This window comes from Gobius niger, assembly GCF_951799975.1.
Source record: "Gobius niger genome assembly, chromosome: 11".
Taxonomy (NCBI): Eukaryota; Metazoa; Chordata; class Actinopteri; order Gobiiformes; family Gobiidae; genus Gobius; species Gobius niger.
The window spans coordinates 21,864,239-21,884,825 of NC_136862.1; the positions used below are offsets into that span (position 1 = coordinate 21,864,239).

Consider the following 20,587-nt stretch of genomic DNA (forward strand, 5'->3'; position numbering starts at 1 on the left):
TTGTGACGCCTTTCTAAACAGCTAAGAGCATCCTACAAACAGTACTTTAGAGTGCACTCTATTAAAGCAGTACTAAGTAACGTGTTTACCTTAATAAATCCTTTCCGTAGTTTCATTTAATAGGATGATTGGGGGGTCTTCCATCTCCCCCTGGTGTCTCTTGCCAGAAAACCACAATTGCAACTTCGCTGCCTACGGGTCAGAGGCCCCAATACACACTAATGGAATAATGAAGAAGAAACTAACAGGCTAACGGGCAGTTAACTGGGAGCTCGCGCCACTGAAAAAAATGATCTCCATTGTGTAATTGGATGCACAATTATAGCTGTCAGCAATTTAATGTCGCCTTATAGCTGTCAACAATTTCCCATTTGCCATACTTCAAGGATATACTTTTTTGCACTAAACGTTCATTTGCAAGAGCGAAGTTGGAAAAAGCACCTTGAAAATCAAAACACCGGATAAAAAGAGCCTGCTTTAATCACACTTTTTTTTCTTTTTTATGCATCCTTATACATTTACAGGAAGCCTAAGACACTTCAAACAACCTCACACAGTTAAATAATAATTTTTCAAAACTTTCAGCTTGAAAAAAGAATATCCACAAATTAAAGACTTACTTCAAACATTAGTAATTAAAAAGTGACTTGTTGGCTACTTAGATCAACTTGAGATGAGAAAAACTTTAAAACAATAATATTATATATATTATAAAATAAAACATAATTCTGTTGAACATTTTAAAAAAAACTACTGAGAGTGTAATGCCTTTGCGCCAACACAATTTAGAAAAGCGTCTTTTCCACCAGCCTAAGTGTGTCACAGATGGTCAGTGCACACAAATGAACAACAAATTCAAGTTTTTTTTTGGCTGCCATTTTTCTACGATGAATCACGCGCTTGTCCTCCACGGCTCAAAACACTGTCGGTGCATGGTCGATTGAAGAAAAAAAGAAAAAACGTGACCAGTTCTGGTTCATCCGTGAGACCCAGGGGGTCAGGCCGAGTCGGACATTTTGTGGATGTTTGCGACGAGTCTGCGAGCGTAGTCACGGTGGTCCATGGGGAGGATTTCCAGTACGGTTACCTTCACTCGACTCTCATCCTGGAGAAAATAAATCATTACATGAAATGGCTGAATATAGAGGCACTCAGAGAACAAAGAGGTAAGGTCTACTCTCGCAAAGTAACCACAGAAATTCAACATTTTGGGGGGAACATTAGCAAAACACACTGTAGTGTCCAACTGGTTTTATGTGATCACTACATATTTTACATTTTTAAATGTCTAGTGTCAAGAATTTAGATTTAGATTTGAATTGAGATTGCGAATTCAAACTTATTTTTTTTATTTTTTTCCGAATACAAAAAGTCCTATTGCCTGGCTAACGCCAGACTAAAATCACAAGTGATATTTAGTCTGGGGACCACCAATTCATTTTCTCGTAGGAGAGGTGTGGTTTACGATCGTCCATAGTCGTTTATTGGGCGCTGCGAATGTCTATCATGCGTCTGCACGTAGCCACAGCCAATCGTATCATCGCATCTGATGACGTATGACGTACCCGCTGTAAACTTTCGAGCTAAACTATTTAGAACACGGCCTAAAGCTTGATCGAAAAATTGCGTCGCGTCTGCTGCTGTCATGTTTGATCCGTAAATAAACTGTTTTTTTAAAATCCGTAAATAAACTACAAGCTTCCGTATATCGAATAGCTCATCATCATCCTGCCGTCCCTCCTCGTTCTGTGATTGGATCCCAAATCCATGCTGTGCAGTTCGAAATGATTCGAGCGCACACAGCAGTCTGGCGTTAGCCAGGTTAAAAGTCCTACCTACCCCCTACATGTTCCAGCCATGTCCTAATGTGTAGAATGAGACCTATTCACCACAACTGCCTCTACAATCCTGCACTCAAAAACTCCAAAGGGTGTTTATTCGGGTCTGAAGTGACGTCATGCACAAGCTTAATATAGAAGCTGCAGTTACACGTAAGACCGGAGGTGGCAGTACTGAGTATAAAAATGCATCTAGTCCCTCTAAAGTGCATATGACAGGTTTAATACTTTTGAAAATATGATTTATTTAGAAGTGAAGTGAAGCAGCATTTTTAATGAAGAAATGTTGGGCAGAAAAGTTATTTATATTTGAATGTTTAAGCTGCTGACAGGAAGTGACATAGATAAAGGTAGCGTTCCATAGCAGTTTAACACCCTCATTTCCAACATAGTTGGCACAGCAACAGTAGAAAATTGTTTGCCTTCATCTATGTCATTTCCTGTCTGTGTCCCATAAGGAAGTAAAACTATAAACATCACAAAAATAGCCATACTAAAGAAAGCTGGGTACAATCTTTAACAAAATCTTATATATATTTTAGCAAAAACTGTGCCATATGTGTCATGCACTGTAAGGGTCTTGCTTGCTTTTCCTCTCAAAGGCTTTTTCCCCCAAAAGTAGTTTTTGCTTTTCCTCTATAAAACACTCCCGATATAATGAGCTCGTTTTACTGCATGGCACAATCTCACTGATGAACACACCAGAATTCATTTCCACCATAATCACGCTAAAATTGACTAATCTGGAACCCATTCGTTAATCAATTAGAATTTCAAATGGCAACAACTACCTTCCCTTCCCCCACTACCTCACATGTGCTTGAGCTACTGCATCAGTATTTTCACTCTGTGTCTACATAAGGATGGCGGGCAAATTAAACTTTCCAGGGGGTTGTCAGTGCGTAGGCTGCACTTGACAAAAGGCAACGACTTTTTTTTTCTTTTAACACAGTTTTCCCAAGAACAATGTGTCATGAGCGTGACGTTTATTAATTTATGTGCACTGATATTTCAATCAAGAGGCGGAAAAAATAAAATGAAGTCAGTGTGACCCAAGTTTCACCTCTATTCACAGGAAGCAATTAACGCTAACAAAGCTGGAGTTCAGGATTTTTCCCGCTCGGGATAAAACATGAGACAGCAAACACACCTGGCAAAAGGAATGGGCTCACAGCAATGAAATGAGATGGTTATGTATTCAACATGCAGACGAGATAAAAGAGGGAGAGTCCCGCTGAGAAGACTGAGGAAAGCAAGAAAGGATGCTAAGACACCCGCTGGTTTGATACAACGCAGCAAAGGGTGATAGGGAGGGAAAGAAACATCATTTAGATCAGTAACAATGTAAAAGGAATGGGCAGGTAAGGCGAAAGCAAATTATAACTTAAGATTCGGAAGTAATACAGTGTGTGCCCAAAACCAAGTGACAAGGAGGGCCTCGTCTGCTTTATAACAGCCCATTACTGCTGCAGACGGTACGCGCATTTGAAATCCAAATAGAACTGACATGTTTGTGTTTTGAGTGTTACCTCAGTTTAGTTGCTCTTGTGACACGGCCACTGATACTCTGAAATTGTCCACAGTGTGGCTTTTAGGAAGAATAAAAAACATACCCCTTGGACGCCCTAGCTAGTTACGATATTACTCTTTATTGAGTTGATTGAGAAATAAAGAAATGAATTGAGTCAGTCACAAGCCGAGGGTCTCTCCCGCACATGGTGGGTGGCGTTGGTATGTTCTGATTCTGAAATACTGCATCTCCGGAACATTTGAGGATAAAAATACAACTGCTAGCCTAGTTTGGTACAGTCATAGGTCAATGGAAATCACTGAATGAGCGTGATGAAAACAAGACTAAAACAGAAAATGGACCTTCAAGGCCTTTGAGGAAAACCTTCCCACAAACCCAAACCATTCAAACTACAAGTGTTTGAAAATATTGAATATAAATCTTCCTTCTGAAGACAAAATGTCTTGTAATCTAAGTAGTGCTTTTATTGTTCAAGCTGAAACACGGCTCATCCGCTCTCAAGAGCTCAACTTCAGAGAATCTATTTAGCTCTGAGGACAAGATGAAAGTTTTGCTATCACAAGGTCTTTGAGGTTATTGAAATGAGAAAGTGGGATACATACAATGCCAATAAGAATATTGTATAAGTAAGCTATTCATATGCAATGGTGGCCTGTAATCCAAAACATTAGACAGATCCAGTAAGTAAGTTTACTATTGGAAAATAAAATAAAGCGTCCAACACCGAGACTGACTAAAATGTAAAGATAATTGCATTTTCAACATATCTAATTATGCAGAATGTGCCAAGTCTTTGTCAAAGTCATCATGATTTGTTTTGTATGTGCAGGATCACCAATGTGGAACCATAAGAGAAATAACACACAGACACTAGTTACCAAACTAAATTGTATATGTAACATGAAGTTAGAAAAAGTTAAAGCCACACTGTGGAACATTTCGTAAACAGAAAAAGGTAGGCACTCGTTCCACAGCTGAAGTTATTATTGGTGAAGAATCTCTCTAAAACGTGACTTTACTGTGGGACGAGAGACATCGCCAACTTGTCTTCAATGAAAGTCAATTCCCTGAACGGGATAAATCAGTACCAAGCACACTATGTTTTTAATGACATAAATGTATCAGCCCCTTAAAATAAAGGTGTTTAGAAAATGTAAATATAGAATTTCGATGCAGAAAGATATGCAGTGTGTGCCAGTCGAAGCCGCATTCGAACCGCCAACCTTTGGATCCGCGGACGAATGCCCGGACATCGAGACACTGTCGCTCAAATTTGACAAGAAAATGTAGCAGCATCACGATTAACATTTCCTGGTTCTTTAAAAATGACTAACACATAATAAAAGGGTCTTCAATGCACACCGCTTTTAAACAAACAAGTTGTTTGTCATTGTTAATAATAAGGCATAGAGCGGAGCGTTTATGCAGAAATGCTACAACTGCGTGGCTGCTTTCGATCGTCATGAAAAATGACAAAAGCCCAACATTCTCTCCCTTCATTAATCTTGTTAAGTAAGAGCTGGCATTTCACTACATTGCTCTATTTCCTCGCTCTAGTAAATGTCTGATGTTTTTTTTCTCAATTCGCGTTCAAAGCATGAAAAACAAAACAAAAACCCACAGCGCTGGTGGAAACTGGAACCGGAGGATGTTAGATGTTCAGTCAGCCACTTTCTTCAATCGCCCACTTTGAAATAAAACCTTTGACTAGCAATCACTGCCTATAGATTTGCTAAAAAGATTTTTTTTTAAAACATTGGAGGGATTTTGAGAAACTTCCAGCCATTACCAGCCCATATGCCGCCCCATCCATTATCCACAACAACTTTTTATTTGTTGCTTCATTGCAGCAAAATGGATGTGTTAATGTTTTACTAGAACAACAGAAAGTGCACAAATTATTCACTTACAGCACGGCAGCGAGATGTAAATGACAAGAGACAAGCCAAACAAACAAGATAAAGTTTCCATCGCATAAACATTTTCTCAACTGGTGGAAACAGTGACTGCCTTTCACACCATTAAGCAGCGTCTTGGTCGTCTCTCTGTACCTCTCTATGATGGAATGAATTCATTTACAGAATATTCATTTTATCTGTGATGCTTTCATTAACATGTGATAGTAGTGATCACTTGTTTAGTAGGTATTGTACGTATTGATTCATCTCCAAGAGCCTCGGTGGCTGAAGTGAGATGACACAGCAGCAGCTCTTCTCGTTCCTCTCGATACATCAGCCCCACATGTTGGAAAACGCTCATTTAAATCGGAGTGGCACATGTGCACTGATGTGAGAGCGGCTCGGCTGAACTCTGCTGCTGTCGCTTTCTCCGGGACACGTTCTGAGCTCATCCCACAGCTCAATCACGGCGCCCTCAGCCTTGGTATGTGTCCCGAGTAACAAATTAGCCGCTAAATAATTAAGCTAATTAGGCTTAGACAGACAATAGCTAAATGCTAATTATCAGCTAATTAAGAGAAATGAATCCGCAGCTGTATTTGTTTTCGATCCAAAGTGCACTGGCTACATCGCAACTCCCTCGTCACTATAAAACTAATTGGAGTCATTCTAGATCCATGTTGTGTGACTGGCAGTGCGCTGGGACCTTATTGTGTTCGGTGAATCGTGTTTTGTGGCCACACTTGGGTCTCCAGTTCAGCAGAGCTAATAACGTTAGACATGCTCCTTACAAACGCACCGCTCAGACGCCGGCTTTCAGAATTAAAAGGCAGTGCATCATTCTATGCATCTGGGAATACAGTTATTTATCTCCAGCCTGGATGGATGGAAACACATGCCTGTCGCCTTTACATCATATTAATGGTGTTATGTTCGGCATCTTTGCTCCAAACCGTTCAGAGGGACAGTGCCTGCAACCTCCCAGCCCGCCCGTCCCCTCTCCTTGTGCTTGCATTGAAAAACAGCGGTTAAAGGAATAGGCCACCGTTTTTACATACTGAGATATGTTCTTACCTTAGCTTTGACGAGTTCTTTAGGACCTGTCGGATCTTCCCCCTTCAGTCACGTAAACACGGCGTTAGCATTTAGCCTCTCCCTCTCTCCTCTATAGCTCCAAAACAGGTCAAGATAGAAGCTACCAAGCTCTTCCACGTTTTTCCCTATTTAAATATGGTTATGTGAAGTGTTCCACTACAAAGTATAATACACAAAATTAAACAATGTGGATTTTCTAAGCGGATAAAAGGGGGAACTATAATGTAAGGCGTAATAATACCAGGAGTAGTTTGGCATCCACACAGTAAAGTGAAGATATTACTGCGCGGATTTCGAACTACTCCTGTTAAAGCTAAGGTAAGAACATATCTCAGTATGTAAAAACGGTGGCCTATTCCTTTAAGACTTATCAAAACAAATATTTTAACATGCTACAAAAAAATCTCCCGACTGAACTTTTCACTGCGGAAAAGTCATAATGGAGCTAGAAATATTTAGAGTGTGATGATCTTTGAAAGTTTAGAAAAATAAAGATTCAGCTCCTTCGGTTTATGACGCACAAAGCAAAGAGGAGCTCCACTGATGGAAGATGAAAGAGGGTTATTCTGACTGCATTGTGTGTTACAAATAAATAGCTCAGATGTGCTGTGACGCAAGTGTGTTAGTTTGCATATGTTTCAAAACTGAAACGGTTCCTCTAAAAGTTCCCCCAGTTTGCTCCTGTCTGAAAGTGCATCAAAGGGGAGCTTGTGAGGGTCGAAAACGATATAGTAAATGATGATATCATTACGAATGCATTATTCATTAAAATAAAATTATATCTTATATTATCTGAAGGCATGAAGCAATTGTAGTTTTCCTGTTTTCCTCATGTCGGTGATGGTCCCCTCCAGGTGCTCCGGTTTCCCCTCCATCACTAAAAGCATGTATCAATTTCATTATAATAATTGGTGCTTAAAGGAGCATTATACAACTTTTCATGTGGGGGAAAAAAGTTGATTTGTGTGTATTTGACCTTGTAGTGACCCAGCGGCCGTATGAGTGGTCAGCATGGTGCTTTTATTTTCCATCACAGTGGTCTCTAATACGCTCCAATTGTTCGGAAGGTTTTCACTGCTGACGGACCCTCTTACCAGAAAACCTACAAACAGTTGATCCTGGAGCGTTGTAGGGACCACCGTGATGGAAAGTAAAGGCATCACAACAAGGGCAAAGACGCACAAATATCAACTTTTATTTTGCATAAAAAGTTGCATGATGCACCTTTAATGTTGAAAACTGCTCAAATGTGAAACTGGGTCATACACAACACACCTGCCTTGCGTGCTCTGTGCAACGAGTTTGGCAATTTTCAGATTGATGTGTAACGACAGTTTGGAAACAACACCAGCGGATGACCCAGCCTTAATCTGAACTGTGCTGAAGAACAGAGGTGAAACACGCTCAACAGTAAAACAACCCGGCACAGATGTCCGATTGAACCTTTTGTTGAGATAGAAATCTCTTACACACACAGAGGCAGGATGAGGAGACATTCGATTAGCCCAAGGTCAGGACAAAAGTAACCCTACACCTCTTCAATTTTATTCTGACAAAATATTTCCTCCTCATCTATTGCAGCAAAGCCCCTGAACTTCTACTGCATAAAACACTCTTTAGTCAATAAACAGCCCACTTTTTAAAACATAACCCGTCGACGGCTCTCTACCTTTTACACCCTGCAATAGTGTGTGACATCCGCAGCAGATGAGAATATTTAGGCCTTCTTCCTGACAATGGCTGCTTGTTTGTTTGGTTATTCGGAAAGCCATTCAAAACCAACTATTATTACTGTATGGGGGAAATTAGCATAGCGTTCATTGGGAGCTGTCACAATCGCGGTCTTTTTGTGACGAGCACAAACCAATCTCACCGTTATGGCTAGCACAAAGTGGCACAAATTCTGTATAGCGCGGAGGACAATAGCGCTCCGACAGTATGCTATTATCATTTTGCGCCTTTCGCTTTTGGGAAAGCGATTATAAATACTCACATTGTACGTCTCCAGCTTCACTCTGTTTTTAAAGATGTGCGTGGTGAAGTTGGCTTTCTGGAAGACTAGTTCAAACGCTTCCTCGTCCTGAAGGAGACAGACAGGAGAACAAGAGCGGGGTAAATGCAAAGTCATGGCCCGGCGTTCGCATCTATAGTCTGCTCAAGTTAGACCTGCTGCTGATTTGAGAGGCAATTTTCCTGTCACTCCTGAAGTGGCTCTTTTGTGTGTGTTGCTTTAGGAGATTGTGTGAGGTGGAAGGGTTGTCAAAATGTGGTACTAGAGGTATGTGAACTTCTTCTGGTGGTACTAAGGAATCTTGTTGTCTCCTTGCAAGTCTCGTCATATTCCTTACTTAATGAGGCTGTTGAAAAACTATACATTCTGCCACATTTCCCTGTGGTTTGAGTGCTGTGCTGTGCATGGGTCTGACCGTCTCTCGTAGTTGCCCCAGACGCTCGGCGCTGTGACCCAGCAGGACCTCAGCTGTCTCCTGGAAACACGTCACCCACTGGTTATCCCCGAAGTCGGCCAAGTTCGCCTGAGAGGGACACACCACATGAAGGCTTTTAATAATGACTGCCTAATGAATGAGGTCTGCTTACATAAGATACAATGATCCAGGGGCTACGCACACCAGCCAAGTCTCAGTCTGTTTTCAACTGACACATCAAGACAGTTCATTCAAACGAGGGCAACTATAGGGGCAATGTTTTATTCCGTCTTTTTTTACTTGATCGTGCTCATGTCTGATGTTAAAGTGCCAGTCAATTAATTTAGATTGGATTATCAAAAGTGGCAAAGGCATTAAGCTTCTTTTTACTGGCTTGACTTTCCTTTTTTTATTCCCTTATTGTTAATAGGAACAGGATGTGACAGAAAAAGACATAAAATCTCCATAACTGTAGCCAAGCTGTACACATAAAGGCTACGAGCGTATACCCCAGCGGCGAGTGAATCCAAGCAGAGTACTTTGGGCCGAACTAAACAGCCGCTCAGGCACTGGCTGCAACAGGTACCATACCATACTATGAAGCACTTTAAAACTTTAAAAACTTTACAGCTTGGCCAAGGCAGTCTCGAAGGCGGCCGACCTCGAGCTGAACCAGTTTCCGTTTCATTCGTCTATGTTGAGTGAAAAAAGGACTTATTTTAAAGGCAGTAGATATTTAGCCGAGACTATTTTTTCTGCTCAAGAGGGACGATCTCCTGTGAAAACGTAACCTTAGGGCTAGGATTAGGATTGTAGTTTCAGACAAACCAACTAGCACTATGGATGGCCATAATGACTTGATGAATTAGGAGCAAGTTAGAGCACAATAGCGTAAATAATAAAAAAGCCAGTCCCGGCCAAATATCCACTCCCACACGCTGCATGACAGGATGTTTGGATTACTACTCTGAGGAGGCAAAATGGATCAACTTTATATCATCAAGGTACGTCTCTCTCCTGCCACTCTGTCGTGTGGTGAAACTTTCCTCTCCATTAAAGTGCATTTTCCTCGGTCTCGCGCATCAGCTTCACTGTATGTGACCACGAGAGAGAAATGACCACCGTGTAACTCCAAGGAAGTGCGTGTCGCCGCATTGACAGGGCTGTGATCGCTTGATGCCCGTTGTCATGGGAGTAAGTTTGGCGAACAGCTGATTTTGGAGTGAAAGCATGTGAATGCGACTGAGTCCACTTGGAAGCATAAACCAAAATGTGTGAAAAAGACCTATGACAGCTTCATGCCGCTGCAGTGGTGCGAGCTGATCCACAGAGAGAAAGGTGCTATGACGCGGCCGGTGCTGATTGGAACGGTTTGGACGAGCCTCTAAGTGCTCACACGTCCTCTTCCTCTGTGAACGAGCTGCTTTTGGGGTTAGTGGGGTCATGACGTCATCTGGCCCGTTTGGCAACTCAAATTGTAGTTCACCACTTGGCCAGAACCGCTTTACACAACAAAAGTGAAAAGTAATTGCTGCCAAAATAGCAACATTTTCACATACAGTTAATCAGCAGAAAACCCTATTTAGCGATGGTACTGTATATAATGCCCAGTGCTGGATTCAAACTCAGTCCAGTTCAGTTCACTATAAGGGCAGGACACGGTAAATCATTCATGTACTGCGCACTTACGGAGAGCAGGAGCCTGTACTGAAAGTTGGGATAGTCGCGGTTGCACTTCTCACAGCGGTACAGCCCGTTGTGTTGATCCAGGACCTTTTTGTTGCAGTCTGACGAGGGACAGGCCTGGTACAGACAGTTCTCCTTTCGAATGTACACCACTGTAGCCACGCAGCTGAAGTAATCCGCCTGAGAGAGAGACATCAAAAAAGAGGAGCAGTCAAAACACGAGCCTACAGCATCTACATCGCTCACTTAGCAGCAGGAACATGTGCTTCTGCTCCTGAACGGTTTAGGCACGCGTCAACATGACATGCACAACTGTGGGGAAGCATTTAGAGGTGAGAGCAGCTAAAATGTTATGTCAAGTGTTCGAATAGAAATTAAGAGTAGAACTGGGGCTACTGCATACGGTGAATGTCCAGCCTGGTTCAATTACTTTTTTTCAGTTTTACAAGCACAATATCTTAAACAGGAAATGCACCGTTGCCAAGACACATAACAAATTCAAATGACCTATTGGGAAATACTAACCCCTTCATTTTCACAACAACAAGCTTTAGTAAGTCAAGTAAGTCAAACCGACTCCACTGTAACGTAGTAAAAATTCCTCCTTTGAAAACAATCAAATTCAGAGAGCAACATTGTCCTTGTGTGTGGCCCTCATGCTGGCTGTCCTTGCCGTTACCTCACCGTTGTTTTCCTTCATTAATTTTTTATACCCGTATATTTTTGTCCCAGGCAACCTTTGTTACCTTCACCATATTTCAGCTGCATTGTAATAAGCAGGGCTCTTCTCTCCGTTTTATATTGCATTTGGAGACAATGACTGTAGCTCAAGGACACCTCAAACATTTTTTGTCATAAAACCGTGATTAAAACATAGTTAGGAATGTAATATGGCATAATGAATATGTGCTTTTTGTTTATTCGTATAAAGATCCAATTCATTAAAAAGAGAAAAACCTGAACAAAAGTAAGTAAAAATATATCTGGTGATGCAATTTCAAAACTGCAACAGAAATATGTCTATTGTTGTTGGAAAAATATTGTCTCCAAAAATGTGTTATTATTATTTAAGTCTTTGTTTTTCACTTTTAAAGATAATAGCAGTATCTCCTTTCCTTACTTTTTGTAAAAACATAAAATTATGAATCACATCATGTCACATGAACGCATCACCCAATGGAGACATCTCATTTATTTTGTATTCATTCCCTGCAAAGATCATTGACATTACTCAGCCTGCTTGCCTGGTTGACAGAGCGTCAGGATAATGGTGTGCTCTGTATCGCGAGTCCCCCGCTGAGGAGAGGCCCCCCGCTGCTCTCAGGGTCACCCATCTCTCACTTGCGCGCTTCAAATATAAGCTGCTTGTTTGTGCTTTCAAACGAAAAAAAAAAAACTCGACCTGTGATTATTTTTTTCCCCCTTGATTATCACAATTATGTTTGTGTTACGCCTTTGTTGCTTACTTCATCAGAGAGAGTTGAGTCAGTGAAGTTTCACAAAAGACCATAAAAAGACAAAGCAAACGGCGGGACGCGGGACATTTCATCAAAGTGGTGTTCATGTGGGAGGCTGCCCTGTGAGTGCAACAAGACGACAGGTGGCAGGAACACAATGAGCAATCGGCTTGTGTAACAGTTAACGCTGAAATATTCGGGACCACGCACTGCCTTTTAACTTTTTCTTTTGTGCGATAAGATGACAAAAGATTGTACGAAATGGCATAAACTTTTAAGACGGCTGTAATGCAACGTTCCAAAAACAGCTGTTTTTACACGGACCTTTTTGTATCCCCCATTTAGTGCTTGGGTTTATGACAGGCTTTAGGTTACATTAATTTTAAACAACTCACATGAAGTGATCTGATCATTACAAATATGTTAGATCAGTTATTTGTTAAACTAATACAAACACTTTGCTTCAACAGTGGTTATTTTATTGTATTAGGCTAATTTAGGTACTTCTTGCCTTGATTAGTATTCGTTAGCATTAGCTCCAGCTAGCTTTAGCATGCTATTACTAACTGCAGAAGTTTGCGCAGCGATCAAAAATACATTTTCGTTCGGAGGTTAAAACTAACTCAGCATGTGTTTTTAAGGCATTAAGAATCAAATCTGGTTTGTAGCCGATACCCGATATCGTATTTCTTCCAGTATTGGCTCCGATATCCCATACCAGTATCGGATTGGTGCATCTCTACTGCGCTTTATAAACAACACTGCTGGAGATGTGAACATTGAGTCGCATCTAGAAGCAGAAAACCTGGAGGGAAGTGAGCGCGGTATGTAAAACTGTTGCTGATACAAGTCCGTCCAGCTGGTCGATCACGCACGGTTTTACACATCCCTATCTGACTTCCAAACAATCTTGGAACAATTTTAAAAGGAGCGGAGGGAGTGCGAGTGTGAGAGCTCTTTGAATAATAGATGGGAGTCGGAATGTGCTGCTCTTTCTTCTTTCTGGTTTGTAAATTGTGCTAATGTACATACACACATAAACAGGCCAGCGCCACACAAGGTCATATGCAAAGAGCCAAATTTACACATTTGCAATACAGATACAAAGCTGGAAAACCCGCTCCGTCATGAATATAAAGTCAAGTGTACACAGTCAAACAGAATCAAATTAAAATGCAGTGATGTTGCCGTAATTTGAACAGATATTAGCACCTTAGGCGGAAGAACTCACACAGCTAAAATCAACAACTAAAAAGGGAAGGAATGCTAATTTTCAAGGGAGAGGCTATTCTCTCATCCTGTGGAGAGGCACCATGCGGCATTTCCATAATTATAAATATGGAGAATGCACATGAGCCGCAGAGCGTTGGGGAGGCACACGATGTACACATGCACCACACGGGGCGGTGGGAAAAAAAATAAAGCACAGCACATGTAAGTAAGCGGAAAAATCTTTGCCCACAATCCCCTGGGGCTGTTTCTCCAACAGGGACCAGGCCTTAAACAAGATGTTGGAATTGGAGCCAGAATTCAAAATGAAAAGCTTTAAAATGCAATCTAAACAAGGAGTACAAGCCAGCGCTGGGCCAGACTCATTACTAATGTTGGCCTAAATGAGTCCATCAAAGCGACGGTCCGGGACGGGGGCCAAGCTCACACACTGCTGTTCCTGCATTTTAACAAACAGGCGCCGAGTAAAGACCAGGTGATCCAACGAATCATACATGTGTTGTGTCCAGTCACCAGAGGTCACAAGCAAATCTTATGAAAGAAAAAAAACGGTCTAAGCAATTGAGAAACAGCCATTGGTTGCAGTTCACAACGCCATGCTTGTTTGTAATTGCCGCCCACTTGTTGTAGTGTGAGAGCGGGATAAAGACGAGTGGAGTTTGGAAGAATAATCCCCAAAAGGTACTACACTTGAAATATGAAGACAGCAAAAAGCGGGCCTTCTGACAACAGTTTTGACTAGTTTTGATTTTAATATAGCGATGAGACTGAGGTGGGATAAACCCTGGGAGAGTCAGGGCTGACAGAGACACTTTACTTTAGTATCACCCATCCACCTGCTTCTTTGAACAGTGCAAGGAAGAGGAGACACCCCCAGGTTAAAGCCTGAGGATCAGTTTTCTGCCACTGTGCCCCTTCTGAGGACAAACGCATGTTTAGTTTAAAAGAGTGCATTCCTGTTACATCATAACATTGTTTTAGAGACAATCTTTTAACTTGGAGGACAAGCCAGAACTCTATCGTCTTTTAACAGTCAAAATGCAGATGGTTTACGGTTATTATCTGTAGAATTACAGCATAGTCCACGTGAAAGAAATACAGGCATGAAGTTATATAAGCCCTCCATCTAAATGTGAGAACCTCGTGACCATAATGTCCTGTCCAACTAACCTCCATCGCGACTGTCACTCACTCACACGTCTGGTCATTCGCCCCCACAAGCCCACTGTTGACTCATATCTTCAGTGTATGCACTCATCCATGCACCGCCCGTACCCATGCTCGCCCTCCCAAACACTGACTAAGAAGCACGTTTTAATTAGCAGAGCTTCTCCTGATAGCTATAGCAGCTTTCCACCCGCGTATGCCATGCAACATTCCACTTGTGTCTTGGAGAAAGCTGGAAGCCAACAGAGTAAGAGAGAAGGGGCGACAGTGGCGCAGATGGTAGAGTGGGTCGTCTCATGATCGGAAGGTCGGGGGTTCGAATCCCACCTCCTGAAACGGCACATTGTCGTTGTGTCCTTGGGCAAGACACTTCACCCACATTGCCCCCAGTGTCTGCATACATTGGTGTTTGAATGGGTGAGTGGATCCTTGCTGTAAAGCGCTTTGAGTGCCTAATGTAGGTGGAAAAGCGCTATATAAGTTGAGACCATTTACCATTTACCAAGGTGGACATTGTTGTCAGAAATGTGTAGTTAAGAGTGCTTGTAAAACATCCCTACATTTTTCTACTGCTTATTTGTGGCCAGATCATGGAGGCAAAACAGATACTCGATCCTCCTCAACTGGCACTTTTTGTTGTGGAGGGGCAGTGGCTCCAATCTGAGCTCCTACCAAACAACTAAGCTCCTAATTTTCAAAGGGAGCTCCCATCCACCCTCTCAGGAATCTATTTTTGCATGCATGTATTTGGGAACTGGACCTTTCGCTTTGTGAGAGTGGCTCAGCTGTTTCTTCATTGACATCCTAACCTTTCTTTTCATAAGGTAGTTATCACTGCATGTGTCTATCGAGAATGAAGCAATAGGGCTGATAATGTCTAAGACTCACTTGGCTCCCAGACTGTGCTTTCTGCCACCACTACAGTAAACATTTGCAGTTTTCTGTCCACCCCTGTTGATCAGGGAGGTGAATTGGCAGCTGCGGCGGTGAATGTGAGAATAGAGGTCATCCTAAATGCGGACCATGGCGCTTCCATAACAGCTACATTTCTCTCCATAAATCCCTGTGCGTTTGTCATCATCTCTCCGCCGCTCCGCCGCTGTTCTCTCCCTCTGTATTTCAGTGTGAAGCAGCGCAGCCTTGGGGCGAAGTCTTAACCTTAAGCATGTCGAGGAGGACCAGGAAGAGAGGCATGACTAACACCGTGCACAAAAAGAAATACATACAGATTTATGAGCCTTGGCTAAAAATGCAGCACTTTTTAAAATAGTTTTGCATTCTTATCACACCAAATCCCAGTGTCACCTCCTGGCACCTAAACGCAATTAAAATTTGTATGTGGAAGGGCAACCAAGTGAAAATCGACTTCACATAATTGACGCGGTAGCACATGCCAACTTTAATGCAGGTCCCTAAACGCCATACACACAAACAGCTCCCTTAATTAGAAATGGCTTAGACGCTAACACCAATCCACTCTCGCTCTGAGAGGAAATAGGTAGAATGTCAAATGAGATGGCTGCTTCAGACTGTAAACTATAATAGCTGGGCTCCTGTAATGTTTCTGGGCAGTGATGGACAACGCCTTTAGACTTGTTCAATTAAATAAACAGTCGGGGGTACAACACAGAGCTGACAGAAAGGCAAAGCTGGTAAAAAAAAAATGCCTTAATGATTTACATAAACAACTATAGAGCATTTTCAATCCTGCGCTTTGTGTTTGCTTTTCTGTGGGGGCAGATGGGGTATTCAGTACTGCTCTAAAAAGTACACGCAAAAAATTATGGTTGTTGAAGGCTTCATTTCGCCCATTAGCAGCTACCTAGCACTGCAGATGCAATTGTTATGAGATTTGACATTTTCAATCTCACAAAAATAATGTAGAAAGGGTCAAACTGATACGCATGGTGGACCTAAATGGCAAAAGCATGTACTGTAATGACAATGCGGCCGCAATTAGATATGCTCCTACATACTTACAAACATACACATAATTCTAAGTAAATATTTAATTGCTTCTCGAAATGAGAGAGGAAACTATGCTATTTCTACTTTCGGTGTGTTTCTGTATTTAGAGTCCATGCAGCAGAGTGGTGGGCAAGTGCACTAACAAATAAATAAAGCCCTTCCGTTACTTGGAATGCAACATGGAGGTGCCTGCAGATGTTTACTGCAAATAAACTTAAATAAGACAGGTACAGATGGAGAATTATCTACCGCACAAATTGAGTATCTTTCCCACCTGTCCATAATACTCAAGTCCTCGAACTAAACTGCAAATGTTTGATGTCTGATGATACTTTTGATGACTTTTTATCTAAAAGGTAAACCCTACTGAAGTCTGGAAAGAAAAAATCAAAGGAGTTAATGGTGAGGTGCAATGATATGCGTAATGATACGTGACTAAATGACTTAAGGGACTTTATGTTGCAAAATATTATCCGCCAGTTTCATCAGTACATGGACCGTACAGCCTGCAGAGATTAATGATCAAATCCATCAAAAGTGCTCAATCTAATTAGCCTGGCCAGCCAAACTCCAAGCTTTTATATTCTGTACAAAGAGTTATAGTCTGGACCCAGTGTTATCTCAGTGACTGCGATTGACAGGCAGATTAACCAATCAGCGATACAAATGGTTTGTCCCATCAAAAATAATCACGGCGGCTCATGCAAACAGGAATGACTTGTGAATTTAGATGCATTTGGCTCAGACTTGATTTAGTCTCCAAGTCTGTTCATGATTTAGAGCTGCTTCTTTTTTTTACTCCTGGCTAATTCATATTTCATTACTGGTATGAGAGCGCCTATTTGAAGGCTTTTACAGTCCAATTTTGATATAGCTTTGTTTAATATTTTCAGAGGTGGTCCTTTGAGTGAAAAGTTTATGAATCGCTCTGAGTTGTTGTTCATGCCCTATTTATTCCCATATCACATTCTAAAATCCCTCAGGTCATATCCTTTTCTCGCCATGGCCTTGCTTTGCACTGTTGTTGTTTTTTTCTTCTGCACTTGGCCTTGCTCTGGTCCATCCTTGGTCTGTGGTCTGTAAGTGACATGAACTTTAAGTGGCTGACTCTCACTCATTCTCACTCTTGTATCCAGGCAACTTCGCTTCTGGTGATGTTATTCCTTATTGGCCTCCTCCATCGCTGACGTGCTTTTTTAGTTTTATAACTAACGACGAAGATCTATTAAGTGGTCGGAAAATGAAGCGAGAGATATGAAATTTTAAAGGGAGATACCGCAAAAAACGCATTAAAATCAATTAGACCACATGTGTCAAGGTCAAGGCCCGTGGGCCACATGATTTAATGTGGCCCTTTGAGGAGCATGAATTCCTGAGCATGTCAAAACCTACTAGAGAGCAAGTCTCTAGCCCATTCCTGTGCGGAGTTATGGATCTTTAATGAAATAAACAGTTTACTCACTCCAGCCACTAGGGGCAGCTTAAATTAAAAAAGAAAATAATTCCACACGTGTCCAGAAGAGGGCACTGACATAATAAGAGATCAGGATATAAACAGCATATTATAGCCATGTGGTAAATGGTCAGTTTGCCCCAGGGCGGCTGTGGCTACAATAGTAACTTACTGCCATTGAGTGTGGAGGGAATGAATAATGACTTTATGTAGTACTTTGAGAAACATGTGACACAGGCTGATAAAGCGCAAGAAGTGTTAGATGTTGTTATTTATGAGGCCACAGTCTTACAATATATGCAGACCCTGAATGAGGTGAACAATGGCGACAGATGCATCGTTCGTTTGTTCGTTTGAGATGCAAACCATTGGCATTTGCAACACTTTATGGAAGACAAAATGTTTTATACAGAACTGAAAATTAGAATCAATATCAATGTTCCCAGTTTGTGAAACCTTTTCACTGACAATGGCCATGAAAACGATAGACTCCTTTTGGTTCACATTTTGTTGACTAAAACTAAGCTAAAACTAAAAATAACCATCTGACTAAATAACCATCCGACTAAATCATAGATCAAAAGCAATTTTTGTTCAAAGATTGTGGCATGGTCATTACCACAGCTACTTTGACTGAAAAAGTATCTTGTTTCTCTGTAGTGAGACTTCTTCACACAGTTTCCAATGTTCCCATGTCTAATATGGGAGCATAACTATCAGCAGTGCACAGCAAGAACAAGAGAAACACCACTCTAATCCGTGAAGTCATAGGACAACACAGCCCGAAGCCTGGTCTATTTACAATGAATGGAAGACTGACTGGGTTTGTTTGTCTAAATGCTTCCATTCACACGGCACTAAGAAGCAGTCACTTTAAACATGACAAAATCCATGCTTGTTCACATAAATTTGACTTTTATAGTCTTATGGTAAATCCTCTTCAGCCTAATCTCTATGTAGCTTCACAAAGAAAGACACACACATTCAATTTACATAAACTGTGGTAATTTCTTCCCGACAACTGCGCCTGTGATTGGGAATGAATTGACGTTGGTGAGTTTTGTGAGCTGGTCTGCATTACAGTGCAAATGTTAAAATGAAAATCATGCACAAAGTTAAAAGTTATACTGTGTTTAGTGTCTCGAAAGCAAAACCTCAAATAGAGTTCCTTCAAGAAACACTGAACTTAGGATGGAATGTTCAAAATTGAGCATCATCATAGAAATTTGGCTGGCAAATGTTTTACAATATTGGGTGGTGTTTTTCAATAGTACCTACATTTTCCTTTGTTCTAATCTTTTATATTCTGTACCAAAAACTAAAACAGAACTCTGAAGCGCCTTGGGTCAAGTTAAAGAGTTGTTGTTTGTTACTGAACTTTGGTGGGAAAACTCTCTGCCTCTTGCTCTTTGAATTTGTGCGGCTGACACCCAAACCTGATGTTTTCTGTGGTTGTCTCAAAGATTTTCTGCCATCAGACTCGGATAGGCGTCTGTTATGCATTCTCCGGAGGCTTCTCTTTCATTCTTCTTCAAACACCACCCAACTGCCCCACAGAGACGACGAGAGACAGATTCATGACTCACAAATCAGTCTGCCGCACCCAAAGTTTTCACTAAGCTGCAGCTCCGAGATTCAGTGGAAATTGCAACACAAATTAGAAGATTTTCTTCTGCTTTCCGTTTTACCTTATCTACAGCACGTTCCTCTGTTCTCGAGAGAGTGAACCAATCCTTTTTAAAGGGCACTGGAAACTCACAAAGGCAAATTTGGACTTTCTCAATCATCTCTTTGGGAGACATTACACCTTGTCCTTTACTAAAAAGAATACTCTTTTTGCATATCAACTATAATAATAATAATGCATTGGTTTTATATAGCGCTTTTCTGGACACTCAAAGACACTTTACATTGCACTATTCGTTCACTCCATACTCGGTGGTGGCAAGCTACTATTGTAGCCACAGCTGCCCTGGGGTAGACTGACGGAAGTGAGGCAACCAGTCTGCGCCATCGGCCCCTCCGACGACCACCAACCACTCACTCACGCACTACATTCACTAGGCTTCCTGGTGTTCCCAAACGGTCTCCCATCCAAGTCCTGCCAGGCCCTTCCCTGCTTAGCTCCCAAGGTCTTATGGGATTGGGCAGAGCAAAGGCTGTGTATGGCCATAACTATCCTTAACAAATCTGCAAAACGAAACAATAAAAAGACTATTTGACTATACAGTACATAGGACACAAAGTGACTGCTATGTCCAACATTTAAAATGGCCTTCTTTTTATTTTTAGAAATGTGAGCAATTATTATCAATTGTGTATGATGCTATCTAAGAGCTTGTGTTAACTGGGTAAGGCAAATGCAACAATGAACAAGAATGAGGAATATAGAAAGTATAGTGAAAACAACAGAAAAACAACACATATAAGTCGCTCCGTCGCTTTCCATCAGTCAACTACAAGCTTCTCACTCACTCCGCCCTTTTTTTTTGCTGCTCATACAGTAGTAGCAGATACTGGTACACAAGCCTAGAGCGCCCCCTAGTGGCTGTCAGTATGAAAATAATAAACATGTGAAATTATATAGTTTGATATGTAAGTCGCACCTGAGTATAAATCGCACCCCAAGCCAAACTATGAAAAAAAAGTGTGACTTATAGTCTAGAAAATAGCAATATAGCAATATCATTACTCACATAGTAACCTTCACCTTTGTTAAATATTTGCATGAATGCTTCCGTTTGCATGAGCTTGAATTTTTTATCTGTGACATTTCCGTTAATTTGGATGCCTCGACCCGCTATAAATGTCCAAACAGACTGGTGTCTCCTAAATGTC

The 20,587-nt window shown here is 41.4% G+C and overlaps 1 protein-coding gene across 2 annotated transcripts in view; it reads right to left on the reverse strand.

The window, feature by feature from the left end:
* Nucleotides 1–765: 765 nt before the first annotated feature.
* LOC306970158 (replication protein A 70 kDa DNA-binding subunit-like) overlaps nt 766–20,587 on the reverse strand; it is a 46,527-nt gene continuing 26,705 nt past the window's right edge. For both annotated transcript variants that reach the window (XM_079566030.1, XM_079566029.1), the window contains 4 exons: nt 10,478–10,654; nt 8,789–8,896; nt 8,356–8,442; nt 766–1,105 (listed from right to left, as the gene is read on the reverse strand). In XM_079566030.1, the coding sequence (XP_079422156.1) occupies nt 998–1,105; nt 8,356–8,442; nt 8,789–8,896; nt 10,478–10,654 (480 nt within the window). In that variant the 3' untranslated portion in view covers nt 766–997. The remainder of the gene's footprint in view (nt 1,106–8,355; nt 8,443–8,788; nt 8,897–10,477; nt 10,655–20,587) is intronic.